The 14,000-nt window shown below is 33.6% G+C and overlaps 1 protein-coding gene across 4 annotated transcripts in view; it reads right to left on the bottom strand.

The window, feature by feature from the left end:
• The window catches only part of LOC110733220 (187-kDa microtubule-associated protein AIR9-like), a 47,769-nt gene that overhangs the window by 19,394 nt on the left and 14,375 nt on the right, over positions 1-14,000 (bottom strand). For 3 of the 4 annotated variants that reach the window (XM_021913234.1, XM_021913235.1, XM_021913237.1), the window contains 19 exons: positions 12,299-12,525; positions 12,081-12,195; positions 10,356-10,476; positions 9,863-10,038; positions 8,387-8,522; positions 7,449-7,549; positions 7,322-7,369; positions 6,032-6,216; positions 5,824-5,941; positions 5,177-5,304; positions 4,909-5,077; positions 4,433-4,551; positions 3,851-4,019; positions 3,380-3,464; positions 3,230-3,303; positions 3,045-3,164; positions 1,015-1,210; positions 801-922; positions 240-447 (listed from right to left, as the gene is read on the bottom strand). In XM_021913234.1, the coding sequence (XP_021768926.1) occupies positions 240-447; positions 801-922; positions 1,015-1,210; positions 3,045-3,164; positions 3,230-3,303; positions 3,380-3,464; positions 3,851-4,019; positions 4,433-4,551; positions 4,909-5,077; positions 5,177-5,304; positions 5,824-5,941; positions 6,032-6,216; positions 7,322-7,369; positions 7,449-7,549; positions 8,387-8,522; positions 9,863-10,038; positions 10,356-10,476; positions 12,081-12,195; positions 12,299-12,525 (2,617 nt within the window). The remainder of the gene's footprint in view (positions 1-239; positions 448-800; positions 923-1,014; positions 1,211-3,044; positions 3,165-3,229; positions 3,304-3,379; positions 3,465-3,850; positions 4,020-4,432; positions 4,552-4,908; positions 5,078-5,176; positions 5,305-5,823; positions 5,942-6,031; positions 6,217-7,321; positions 7,370-7,448; positions 7,550-8,386; positions 8,523-9,862; positions 10,039-10,355; positions 10,477-12,080; positions 12,196-12,298; positions 12,526-14,000) is intronic. The other variant, XM_021913236.1, reaches the window with a different exon arrangement.

Genomic DNA, 14,000 nt, shown 5'->3' with positions numbered 1-14,000 from the left:
ATCAACAAATATAGATAAATAAAGTAAAAAACTAAAAATAGAAATTTAAATTCCATGGAAATTATTCCAGAAATGGTTACTTTTTTATATTCATTATGTAAAAAGGTGATTCATTAATATGCAATCACGAATAGCTTCAAGAGATAAAATCAGTCAAAATAAGGGTCAAATATGCAGCCCCTTCCATCAATATGGCTTGGCTCTTACATACACTATGCAGATACATTATAATAACTTACCCAAACAACAAACGACAATTGTAATCCGATTCAGTGACTTCATATGTCAGAGAATCAGCCCCATTAATTAAAGTAATTAAGCCTTCAGCTGTTTCTCTGTACCAACTGAACAAGCTTGATCCTTCATGTCCCCCAAAATATTCACCTTCGCCAGAATAAGTGCTTAAATTTAAAGATTTCACACAAATATTTCTGACAATGGGATGAGCTGTAAAAGTCAAACAGTTCAACTTTAATATTAGTGACTACGGAACTCGCATACAGCCCAGTTCCAAGCAAACAACCAGGTGCAAAATGCTAGGATGTAACAGAACCTTGTGCTTGGGCAATTAATCACAGATGAATAAATAATCTACAGCCAAAATCTAATAAAAGAAGCACCAGATAGCTCTCATCACTACATACTCCATCCAACGCCACCAGCCCCTAAGAAAATTACTACAAGAAAAAGAACAACAGATCCTGTCCATAAAATCATAAGTTAACAGTCACGTGTTTATATCCATTAGAATTGCCTACAAAGGAAACTGCATGCATATTAAAAAGTGAAGCGCTTTATACCTGGGGCAACTGGATCATCACAAATTGAAACCAATGGCTTGCCCGGTTTCCCGTCATCACGAATTGGAACCCAATATAGCACCAAATATGTCCCCACATCATCAAGAAATGGTGTGTATGTTCTGTAACATCAATTCATCATCAGAATTATTGAACTACAGCATGGAAATGGATATGTTAAACTATGTACAGACCCAAGCAATATATTACTTACAAGTCTCTACCACAAATAACAATATCATCATATGTATCAGATATGCTACTCAAATCAGATCCATGAAGCTTATTCTTTGTTCTGTACCAAATATATTCCCCAAGACCTTCATGTCCGCCAAAGTATATCGTATGTGGAAGCACCACCTCAGCCTCACAGCAACCAGGAATAGTAAGCTCCAAACCCACAGGATCAGCTGGCAAATATAAAAATAGAAACAAAAACAAAAAAATAAACATTAGTAATGTTCAACTAAGTGAATAAAAGATTACCAAAAAAAAAATATTTAAAAAAAAAAAAAAAAAAAAAAAAAAAAAAAAAACCCACATATCGATAGTCCACACTCATATGTCATATTCCATCCAACTATCACAAGACAACAGATTGCCATGAAGACAAATTTCTACAGAAGACAGCTGCCCAAATCCAAGTGTCATGAAATTTATGATGATAAGAAACTAAATGGGGTCAGGCCTCAAGGAATCATACTAATAATCAAGTAGGTCAGAATATAGTTTGTTTTCCTGACAAAATATTAGTCAGAAACAGGTGATGTATAAGTGTATAACCACGAAAAAAAAAATGAATTCAAGAAGTCAAAGTATCCTTAGAATCAATGGGAGTTGAATTTGTTTACCCCCTACAAACAACCCAGCACGGGGATATCACTAGGTTTTTAACCTAGCGTCCTAGCCTATTTGTGTAATTTTTTATATTCCTCAAGATCAATCAACCATCCTTTCACCTTCCCCTGTACATAACTAACACATTGTTACTTAACCTTGTAAATCCATTACAACAGGCATAGGTCCTACCTCCTAACCCAGAGTTAAGGGTTCAATTCTCATCACCGTTAACATTATAGTTGAAGTAATGTGGTGACTTCTTTCAAGGTAATACTCTTAAGTTTTATTCTATATGTGGTGTTAATCCCCTCATCCACTGCCTGCAAGAAATCGTGCCAATTGTAGCCGGTAAATTTTCCAAATACACATAATCAAAGTAAAAATCAGCCTCCTCTCTATTTTCTCTCTCTTTTTTCTCCCTGGGGTTCTTCAAAATAAGTGTTTCATAGGCCGGAAATAGCCAAATTGCTCGACCCTTTTCCATTATTTAATTTATGTTTTTGTTATTAAATACAATAAATCTACATTCTTTGAGTGTAGCAAGTACCCTTATAGTGGGCTTCAATGCCGTAAGTGCCCCTATGGTGGTTTTTTTCAACTTTTGTTTTTGAGGTAAGGATTTGTGCAGGATCAAATAAGAGGTTAATTGTTCTATTACAATCTGACGAAAATTTTCTTCACGGCTACAGCAAATCAATAGACCCCTTTGTCGAAAAAGTTTGTATATCACAACGATATGAAAGAGGGTATAAAAATTTACGATTTGCGACAACGATCGTAGCTATTCTGAAAGGATGTTTTTATTAGATTCAATTATCATGTATTTATTAGACATAAATCTCTTTGTAATGGCGTATGACTTTTTATTTATGAATCAACTTTTAGTACCAAAAAAAAAAAAAAAAAAAAAAGGAAATCAGGGTACACAGGCTAAATATTACTTCTACTTCCTTCGTTTCTTTTTAGTTGACACATTTCTTTAGTCACTTTTTTTAATGCACAAATGCCTTTAATTACCAATAAGCAAAAATTATAAAAAGTTGATATTTTGAAAGTATATATCGTGACGAAGCTAACAAGATCACACCTGACTACGTTTTTCATTACGTATAAATCATAAAATACGGTCAAAGGTAAGTGTGTGAATAGTGCTAAAGTCAAAACTTGTCAACTAAAAAAAAACTAGGGCAGTAATTTTTAAAAATTAAAGAAAAAGTGGGGTAACTTTCAGCCAAGCAGTCAATTTAAAGAGCAAATCTGCAAGCATACTGATAGAATTTTATTAAATCTAATCAATCTAATAAGAACAAAGCAGCTTAGTGCAAAAATTGTTAGCACAGACTAGCAAGAATAGTCAACGTACATCAAAAACATGCACAATTTCTGTGTGTTCAAACCACCTACCAGGAATGATAACATCAGATATAATACTCTGGGAAATTCCTCTTATTCCATCACCCCGAACAGGCGTAAATATAATTTCAATGCAGCTCCCAACATCATCAAGGGTTAGATCCAGATAATCTGCTAATATGACATATTTAGATAACCATTCATTTCATTATATAGCATGAAAATTCTCTCCTCACCATTAGCACATAGTTTCTCCTTGTGACCATTGTTTTGAATTCTAAACCATTCAGTACAACAGTTGCCTTTTACCCTGGAACGGATCAGAAAGATGATTAGAAGTACAATTGAAGAAAAAAGGAAGTTTAAATTTTGAATTACATTCTCACCCTCCATGATATGAAGCAATGAATGCCAATCGTTCCCCTTCCATCATAGAACCTGAGAACTTTAGTTCCTCACAGGATGGAAGACCTACATAATGTCATATAATCAGAGAAAGAGTAATTTTCAAAATGATCAACCAAATTTAATATGGGGAATAATCTCTTTTTTTATTCTTAAAACAGGCGACCTGATTTACACAAAAAACTACAAGTCAATTGCTCAATTGCGCTCGTTTGTTTTCTAAACAATGAGTTGAATTGAAGAAAAAATCATAATACCTTAAGTTAGTTTGTTTAATAGTGGCCACTAAAACGAATGTTACTCAACATTTTCAGCACAAGGTAGTATAAATGCCTATTACTATGTTGCATAGAGCAGATAAATCTGGTATAGGTAAGAACTAAATAGTTCAATTTTTTTCTATAACAGAAACGTGAAACCATAAACATTATCAAAGACTACTAGATATTTACCAGGTACTATGGGACCAAATTGCTCAGAGATTACTTCTGGACCACGTGCCCAGTCACTTCTAACAGGTTCACAGGATACTGATATTAAACATCCAACATCTTCAACCGAAAGTGTGTATGATGCTGTCATAGCATCATTGATTTCAATTTGTTGCCCACTTGAATCAGTCTGTAATTACAAATAAAATATGCTAAGAACACAGTAATTGCATCTAATAAAATTCGAAAATAAAAATAGATCATTCTCACTTCATTCTATTTTTATTCGAAAATATTCTTTGGAAAGTTGCAAAATGTATGCTACATTGATTTTTTTTGGCTAACTGCTCTCTATGTTCCTCTCCTAATCATGTGGGTCTCTCTTCTTATATCTCTCCTCGCCTTGAAAATATGCATCCCCCACCACCACATTGCAATTAAAATAAAAGAGAGTAAGAATAAATTTAAGCTCACAACCACAACATGACAAATAGTAAAAATAATCTGAACAGAGATTGATTCAAAATGCACATTGAAAAATAAAGTCTAGGACTTGAGTGAGAGCGAATATCAGTCACATGCAACATAAACTGGATGCAGTACCCGAAACCAGCGAAAAACTGATTCTCCCTCTTCACCTCCCCAATATAATCTCTCAGCAACCAATGTTGATCCTTCAATAGATTTTCCAGCTATTTGCAAAGATATCAACCTTGGACTTCCTGTCAAACAAAATTTCAAGAATCCAACACTGTTAATTATAAATTTATTAAAGTCTTCAGTTTACATAGGAATAAAATATCATGATCAACCAGCTATATTTTTGAGAATGTGTTATTTACTGCACATGAGTCCCAATAGTCTTTAACGTGGGCAACCAGATACAAGTTTCCTTTTCATTGATTAAGGAAGCAGGCACTAATGATTGCAATTGACATACACCTATATCTAATTCCAAATTGATTACGAGACGAATTCAAACATGATCTCAAATGATATAGGATGAAAACAAATAAGACCCTTCCAAAAAAATGTTGTAGAAATAAATACAATGAAGAAGGTAAATTAGATGTATTTACCAGCACGAACACGCTCATGTCCCATGCAAATGGTTTCTTTGCCAATCATACCATCATCTCGAACAGGTATGCATTTGAAGGCTATAAATTTACCAATCGCTTCCTTGGGTATTCGAAACTGAAGATGCCCCAAAATTTCATTGATTAAAGTGCCTGTTTCAGTTTCATCCTATGAATAGAGAAAATGTTAGCTATGACATGTTAACTTTTAGGGGAGGTCAGATGACAGAAGAGAACCTGTAGTAACACCCTAAGTGGTAACTAATACCTCATGAAGATACCAGTTGTATATACTTCTGCCTTCGTGACCACCTATATAACCATAGGAGGCTGTCAACATTTCACCTTCTGCATAATCACCAGTGACTGACAAGAAATTCAAACTTGGAGGAAGAGCTGCAAGATGTTGTAAAGATATTAGTTATAGAGAAGAGTTTGATCTTGGCTTAGAAGGAATGCTAGCTATATGCTTAATTGTAATCAGCTAAACAAAAATAAATAAATAAACATAAACATAAAAATATACAGTATAGAAATAAAAATAAATAATTAAAAAATAAAATTAAAAAAACAAAATACAGGAATACATCCCTCTAACATTTTTTTTATAAATGAATGAATGAATGATGATCAAAGTTTCATTACATTATTGAAATACAAATGCGAGAAGAGTTGCAACAGTAGAGTCAAATTTAATAACTTGGACACAACATTCGATTCCGGCCTTCCGCAATGTAGCTTACAATTTTGTGACAATCATTCTCTTATAAACTACGGTTTGGAACCCCACCGGCCCACCCCCTCTCAAAAAAAAATAAAAAAAAATAAAAAAAAAATAAGAGACGGAAAGAGAGAGAGAGAGAGAGAGAGAATAATATATGCGAATTTTATATAAGCTTATAAAGTTACACGTACTCTCAACAGTCATCTCAGATATAACATAAGCTGGTTCACCAGCTTCATCATCAGGGGTCATTGGAGTAAATTTTGCAACAATATAGTAGCCAACAGCTCCTAATGGTATGCGAAAGGCCTGCATAAGTGTAATAGTGGCAATAGACATAAGCACAAAATTGGAAAAGATTCTTATATATGTAACCCATAATATGATTAAGAATCCCACCTTTGCAATCTTGGACATGCTTAAAGCTTCTAGGCCATCCTCCCCAGATAAAGTAAAAGAGCTTGTTTTAAACCACTGTACTCTGCTGGCCCCTTCTGTTCCTCCAGTAACTGCACCACTTACGGTAATCTTACTTCCCTCTCTAAGTTCACCAACAATTCTTGTATTCGTTACCTTTGGAGGTGCTGCAGTTTGTAATACAACATGAGGATGTATGCTTTCCACATAAATTTACAATTTACAAAATTCTAGTTCATCCATCTAATAAGAAATAAATATAAACATTCAAGCAGCTCTCAGGCATCATTCTCAATATTTTTTATTACGGCTACCATAGAATGTCTATATCAGTAGCACTGAGTGGCTGTCGTGTGACTCGTGTCATCAGTAATCAAAGAAGAAAGTCAAACTAAAAGTAAAAATAAATAAAATATGAACCTTTTTAAACTCTTAACACTCAGAACTACCCAAGCATATTGGGAAAACTAAATACAAATTAACATATTCCTCCAAGCTAGATAATAATTCAAGGTCCAATCGCTATAATTAATAGTGCAGTTACATATAGAGCCTCACTAAGCAAGCATATTCTGCTGGTTTTTAGCTGAGAAATTTCATCAACTAAGAAAAAGGATGTGGAAAGGATGTACACTGGAATTCGAGGAGAACTAAACCATAAAGCATTGTCTAATACTTTTAGACGTAACAAATATCATTTTGTCCACCTCCTTTTTAATCCCTAGTTGAAATTGTCACATGATAAACCATCTTCTAATGATGATAAATATACGTTGTATTAAAATTCTAAATTCCCAAAAACATATTCATCTCACACATTTTCCAAAAATAAGAAAATGCTTCAATAAATATCTTACAATCAAAAAAATTACAACATATCAATGGGAACTTAGTATACCAGACACAATTTCAGAGATGATCAACATGCTGTTAATTAACTCTCTAAATCATGCCCCATGGAATATATCCAACGTATGAACAACAGTCAACATAAATTAGATAACAATGCATTGCTGGCCCACAAAATATGTTGGAAAAGTAATACATCAATATAGCACAAAGACAAAGAAATGGCTTCATGAATCATGAGCCTCCTTCGATTCCCAGGCTATATATAGAAGATTCAATATGAATGGCAATGATATGACAAAAACTCAAACATGAAAAACTAGATCAAACATAGCACAAAGAAACATCCACATGAGCCAATTTCTTCACAAACCTCCAGATATAACCAGAAGAATCAGAATGAGGGAGTATCTTAGCCATTACCTTGCTTAACTATATCAGAAAATGCAGAAGCAGATTCACCTTCTTTACCTACAAATTGACACAGAATTAGAAACATAGAAATATATATATATATCAAACTATGCAAGACAATAGAGAGATAGCAGACCCTCAAAATTCACAGGTATATATGTGAAAACCACACGGCAGCCAACATCGTCCCGTGTCAAGGTATATTCTGGAGCCCCACTTAATATTAATTCAGATACCCTGAAGACAAATAATTAGGAAATAAGATAAGCTTTTACACTGATTTCTGTGGCCAAAGAAACAAAAACTAAGCAATATAGAAACAAAAACTAAGCATCACCTTAACTATAACAGCTGAAACTTTTTACCAGTGAACAAGACAAAATTTGACCAGAATTTTATCCAATATTTTTCCAATTTAAAGTTTTATGATAGAGTACTTGAAATTTAAAAACATAATATAACTAAATGTTCAAATGTTATATGACTAGTACGTTGTTAGAGATGAAATGAGGTGACAACTGACAAATGAGTCATTTTGTTTGATCATTTGGATTTGGTTAATATCTGGTGTTTGATTTGATTACAGTTTGGCCAAGGTAAGTGAATAAATTGTTAGATAAAAGAAAATAATTATCAGTAGCGTTGATTCTCTGATCAGATTGGTTTAGGGTCAATATCATCTCAGGTAAAATTGCATATTAACTATAGGTTTGGGTAGGGCAATCCTAGATCTGGTTTAGTTCTGTCTGGACAATGTTCTATGAATGAAGACATGAAACATCAACCAGGGTGCCATGTTGATCCTGCAGATCTTCTTAACCCTTTGCTCTAACAACTGCCACCTAATCACACTCATTCCTACACTCTAGGCAACATACAGCATCTAAGCAAATGAGGTATGAACATACTAATGTCTCATGACAAATTTATTTACTAGACCGACCTGTACATAGAACAATTCACCATTCCTCAAGAAAACATATGAGGCCAATAAAACAACACTATGGTAATAAGAAAGAATAAACAAATTTTAAAGTAATGAATACTCAATAACCACACCAGATATGAGCTAACCTTGTTTCTTTATTGGCACGCAGCCACTCATACTTGCTAGGACCTTCTCTTCCTCCAAAGTAATCTCCAACACCCTTGATAGTGTTGCCTTCAACATAATCTCCAATTATCCGTAAATTAGAGACTGATGGAGGAGCTGACCATTGATAATGATCATAGTCAGACAATAATAACTATTATATTTCTCTGAATTGTATACTCATACACCAAGAAAGAAACAGGGTTATTATGATCCCAAACGAATACTAAAACATAACCAGACAGTAAAATGCATCAATCAAATGCATTCAAAATATCCAGCTAATGAAAAATCAACTCTAGTTGAATGAAGTATGTTAGCAGTAGTCAAACAGCTGGGGTAAACATGCACATCCAGATCTCACAAGGGTGAATGTCTCCTAAATTGCACCTCATTTCAATACAGCATCCTTAAATATTAGAAAGCAAATATGCTTTTGTTGAGAGTAAATCCAAAAATTAAAAAAAAAATAATAATAATAATAAATAAATTAATAAAAAGTTAATAGATAGTCCCACAAAAAATTTAAAAAATAAATAAAAGTCTTTCTTGAGATGGGTCCAGACTCCACTCTATATATAATGTTTTACTTTTCCTCCTTTTATTTGTTTTCATCTTCTTTCTACGCAATTAAAGCATTATGGTTCCCACTTTCTCTCGCCTCAATTAATTAACAATAAACAATACTGGCTACTTATTTTCATATTCACTTATTCTCAACATAAAAAGTTCCCAATACCAAAACTCTCCTAAAGCCATGTGCCTGATAATAAATAACAGTTGAACATAAGATATATACCATTCACGTACCTAAAGAACAACGAATTTAGCAATATTAAACTAACTGATGTGAAGATAACAACACCAGTTACACTACATGATCTTCCAAAACTGCATGACTGTCACAACACAGCATGTCTATTCTCAGTCCCACTTCAGTATTCTTCATCCTAAATCACAATGTAGTCTCTGGTAACACTCAACACTTATTATCTTTAACTCGCCTTCTCTGACTTTTGTTTACATTTTATACAGGAAAGTTAAGAAAATGTTATCTTGGGACGAGAGAATCACCCTACCGAGTGCAAGCAAATGTATAGTGCCCATATCAGATAAATCTCTTCGACATATAACAGATTAAGCATTTATATACATCAATGTGAGCTTGCTAAATGCTACTAAAGTATTTTTGGGTCTCAGGATGTAGCTAAAAGAACATATTAGAGGAGCAATGCAGTTACAGTGAAAAGTCAATGAATCAATCCAATTTTGCTTGTATTTACCAATTCATAGTATTGCGAAAAGATCAGAAGGATACAAATAAAAAAAAATAAAAATAAAAATAAAAACAGAACAGGAACAAAAAAGAGTATTATTCATAATGAATTATTCTAAAAGTAACAAAGTTGGGGACAGAAATAAAATCTAAAAAATTAGCAGATTAAAAGCTCACACACCTGATTTTACATAATCAGTGATGGCATACTGAGGTTCTCCTTTGGTACCTTCAGCTGTTACCGGAGTGTACATAAAAACTAAACTTGAATCAACATCATCTATAGTCAATTGATATTTAGCTTCTTCAGCTCCATGAATTACTGCAGGGCTGCTGTTCCATTTTCTCCTTAACCAGCTGTGAGATTGTGAATTTATCATACAAACAAAATCAAATGGCAATTGCTGATCCATAAGTCGGAAAGTTTACAATAGCACTACTGTGCAACAGTCATGCAACGATGGTTCAATATCTTGCTTCATAGGTAAATCACAAATCTATGGGATCAGCTATACCATCAGCCTTTTTCCAACCAAAAACAGAAACACCTCCTCTCAATACAAGAAAAATTTTGGGTCTTTTAAGAACTACTTTCTAGAAAGCCTCTTAATAGATCAAAGCTTGGGTTTAACAGTGGAATGGAATATTAGAAAATTAATGCAAATAAATTTCACCTGTAGACACTTTTTCCAGGAGTCCCACCACACCAAGCAACCTCAGCACAGCCCTTAATGATGTTTCCCTCAACAAGGTCACCACGCACATCAAGATTCAAGACCTTTGGACATCCAGTTCCTTCAAGGACAGTAGATATCCAATGAGCAACAGCAATAATATCAGATTATCAGTCACCAAATAGTTTGATGTTCATATTTAAATGACTAGTTCATTGATGCACATATGATACCACATTTCATACTGTAAATAACTAACACATTTGCCTTACAAGTGTACTTCATTCTTTTAAGTTGTAACATATTGACTTTTGACATCATCCATATACCTCACTTTGACCATCATTTCCATCGGTTATTTATAAATTAAGAATGAAAGTTATGTACTTATGTTGGGTCTTAATTTGTCTCAGCATATAGTTTAGTTGTAACATGTTGAATATTGACATCATCCACATACCTTACTTTGACCACCATTGCCATTGCTTATTTACAAATTAAGAATGGCATGTGCTTATGCTGTAAAATGTTGAATTTTGATATCGTCCATATACCTCACTTTGACCATCATTGCCATTCGTTATTTAGAAATAAAGAATATCAGTTATGTACTTATGTTAGATCTTAATCTGTCTCAGCGTATAAGTATTAAGTACAAATAATAAACTTTTTGTAATAATTACTAGCAAAATTATACATGGGTCAGCGCTCATAATTAATGGAACTAAAATAACAGATGAGGTACACATCTGGCAACAAAATAGACTTTCAACCTTTGTAAACATCTACCAATGTAATCCAACACTTCAGATAGTAACCAATTAAAATATTATCAAAAAACCCAATGAAAAGAACAACACGTCAAGCCATTTCCAAGCCAAAACCAATCTATAATCCGAATAAACAATCACGAAAAATCACTATAAAGCAACCACCAAAGCCCTCCCAAAAGCCAACACAATGACATCAAAAATCACAGCCCTCCTCATCTAAGGCCACCTTCACCGGCACCTTTTGCAACCAAGTGCTACTAATACTGCTCCTATACTATTTTATTTCCTTCATTAAGTTTAAACATATAAAAGTACTCCCTCCATTTTTATTTTTATTTTTTTTATTTGCATCACTTTCGTTTTATGGGTGTTTTAATTTAAATGCATCACTTCTATTTTTATCCTTTCTCTCTCTTACTTTATACCCCACTCAAATTATTTTATCGGTTCTCTCTCTTCCATAGTCCATTAGTCCCTACTTAAATAATAATAATATTTATCTCTCTCACATACTTTCTCTTTCATGATTCCCATCTTACTTTTACTATAAGTATTTATTCACTCGATCATAATATTATATTACTCTCCTAAAACTCCGTGCATTCTCAAGTGATGCAAATAAAATTAAAAAAAAAAGAAAAGAAAAAAAAGAAAAACAAAGGGAGTATTTCATTAATGGGAAACAAGTGACGACGAATGTAGCACAGAATTCCATCTCCTTCCAATAATAATTTATCTTTGCAGCATTTATTCACAGAAACCTATCTAATATCATTGAATGATTATAGGCAAGGCTTTACAACTCAGATCAACAGAATATTATATCTCCTGCTAAGCATCATTACTAGATGTGGAAACAAGAAATATTCAAGATAGTTTAATAATTAACAATCCAAGTTCTAAAATTTATACACCACAAAATAAAACTATAAACAAAAAAAAATTAACACACCAGGAGAGACTTGTGAAGAAATTGCAAAAATTGGAGGGTATTCTGTCTCCCCAAATACAGGAATGCATTCAACCTTCAAGTACTTATCAACTTCATCATGCTTTGGACAGTAGACCTGTCAGAGAGACCAAATGATCAAGCAGAGGCAACACACCATTTACTGATCAAAAATCTCTTTGGGATCCTCAAGAACTGTTAAAGAGAGAAAAGCATATTACCTCAGAAATGGCATCAGGAATTGCCTTGAAATTTGAAAGAACCCCTTCTCCGACATACCATTGATATTTTAAAACCAAGTTTGAGTCATTACCATGGTCTTGAAGGAAAATAAAGTGGCAGCGGCAAGCATCTTCCTCAAAAGGCAGATCAATTGATGCTTCCTTGAGGAGAAATCCTGGGGGCAGTTGATCCCTCCATTGTTCAACGAGGAAGTCAAAAGTTGAGTCTGCAAAAGAATATATATAAAGCAATATTCAGTAAACTGTACATAAATAGAAAATTCAATAGTACACATACTACCCTTTTCAGGTGGAACACCAGTTCTTTGTAATTTTTGGAAAAAGGAACACAGATAATGTAAATAAGCTCTCAGGCATATAATTTCAATGGAAATCATATGGCTTGCCAGCATAGTCTGCAAATTTGAAGAGTAAGTAGCCAACTACTTCATTTTGTCATTAGGAACTATTTTTTTGGCACTTGAGTTTTTATATGAAATATATAAAGTTCAACAGTAAAGTGAATTGCTATAACAGCTCAAGAGTGGGATTCAAAAACAAATGGATTGCAGACATGTGGAGAGTAGTTCCTTTGACTATTCGATGGTGTACATGGAAGGAAAAGAATCCACAGATTTCTTAGAGGAAATCCTTGTCACTCCATATGAAATGTTATTTTTGAGGATCTTGTATAGTTGATGACTTGATGTTGTCGAGCACTTCAGCAAAAGCATCACTATCTTGACTTCAAAGAGCGCTCATGAATAATTCCATCGAAAAAGGAACAAGTTTTGTCCACAGGTTCTTAAGAAAAAGAAAATTTGTCACTGTCTTGGGGGATAAAAATTCTCAACCCTAGCACTACTCCTTTTTTGGGGGGTCAACACCCTTTTATGCCCTTAACAAATTCTTTATTACCCATCCAAAAAAAAGTATCAATCACACTGCACTGCAAGAAAAACTACAGGCAACTAAGTCCTAGTATCAAGAGGGATCATATGCAAGGGAGTACCCCATTCTCTGAACCACGTGTCATCTCCCAAAATTTTTAAAAAATAAAAATGAAAAGAGTATCAACTGTCACCGCCTACTTTACGCAAGGCCCAATTTGTAAAGAGTTGAATTATTCAAGGGATATCACATTTAGATACAATCTTCAGAATCCAAGGTTGGGTAAGTTCACAATTTTAGAGGGATTGGTTAAGGGAGCTCCGTTGCATGTTTTAACCTGTAGCACTTTTTTCATTTACTTACAAAACAAAATATTTGGAAAGCCAAGTTGAAGATTTTACATGGACACATGCTTGTTTTGGATAGACAACCAATTTTCAAAAACTAAAGGAAATTGTTCGTGATGATAAACAGTATAAATGGAATTTAGATAAACTATTATCCCCAATGTCCATTGTTTATACCTTGGTAGTGAGCTAGTGATGACTCTAAATTGTGAAACAGCTTCCTTTTGTAGAATAGGTTATTTCCTGGAGATCAGTTGAATGTCTACAAGTTAAGACTTTAAGAGTCAATATGCCATAAACCCGTCTTGCTTATTCCTTTATGGGGTTATGATAATAGATTAAGCACAAATAATTTTTCCTTAAACTTTTAAAGAGATTTAGAGATTCTCTTTACACATGCCCAATCTATTTTTCCTTCTAACATTTTTATGACATCGTTGACCTTGATTTTCCGAAAGTTGTCT

This window comes from Chenopodium quinoa, unplaced genomic scaffold (assembly GCF_001683475.1).
Source record: "Chenopodium quinoa cultivar QQ74 unplaced genomic scaffold, ASM168347v1, whole genome shotgun sequence".
In the NCBI taxonomy this organism is placed as follows: Eukaryota; Viridiplantae; Streptophyta; class Magnoliopsida; order Caryophyllales; family Amaranthaceae; genus Chenopodium; species Chenopodium quinoa.
Note: the sequence above shows the minus strand (reverse complement) of the source record. Positions and strands in the feature narration are given on the sequence as shown.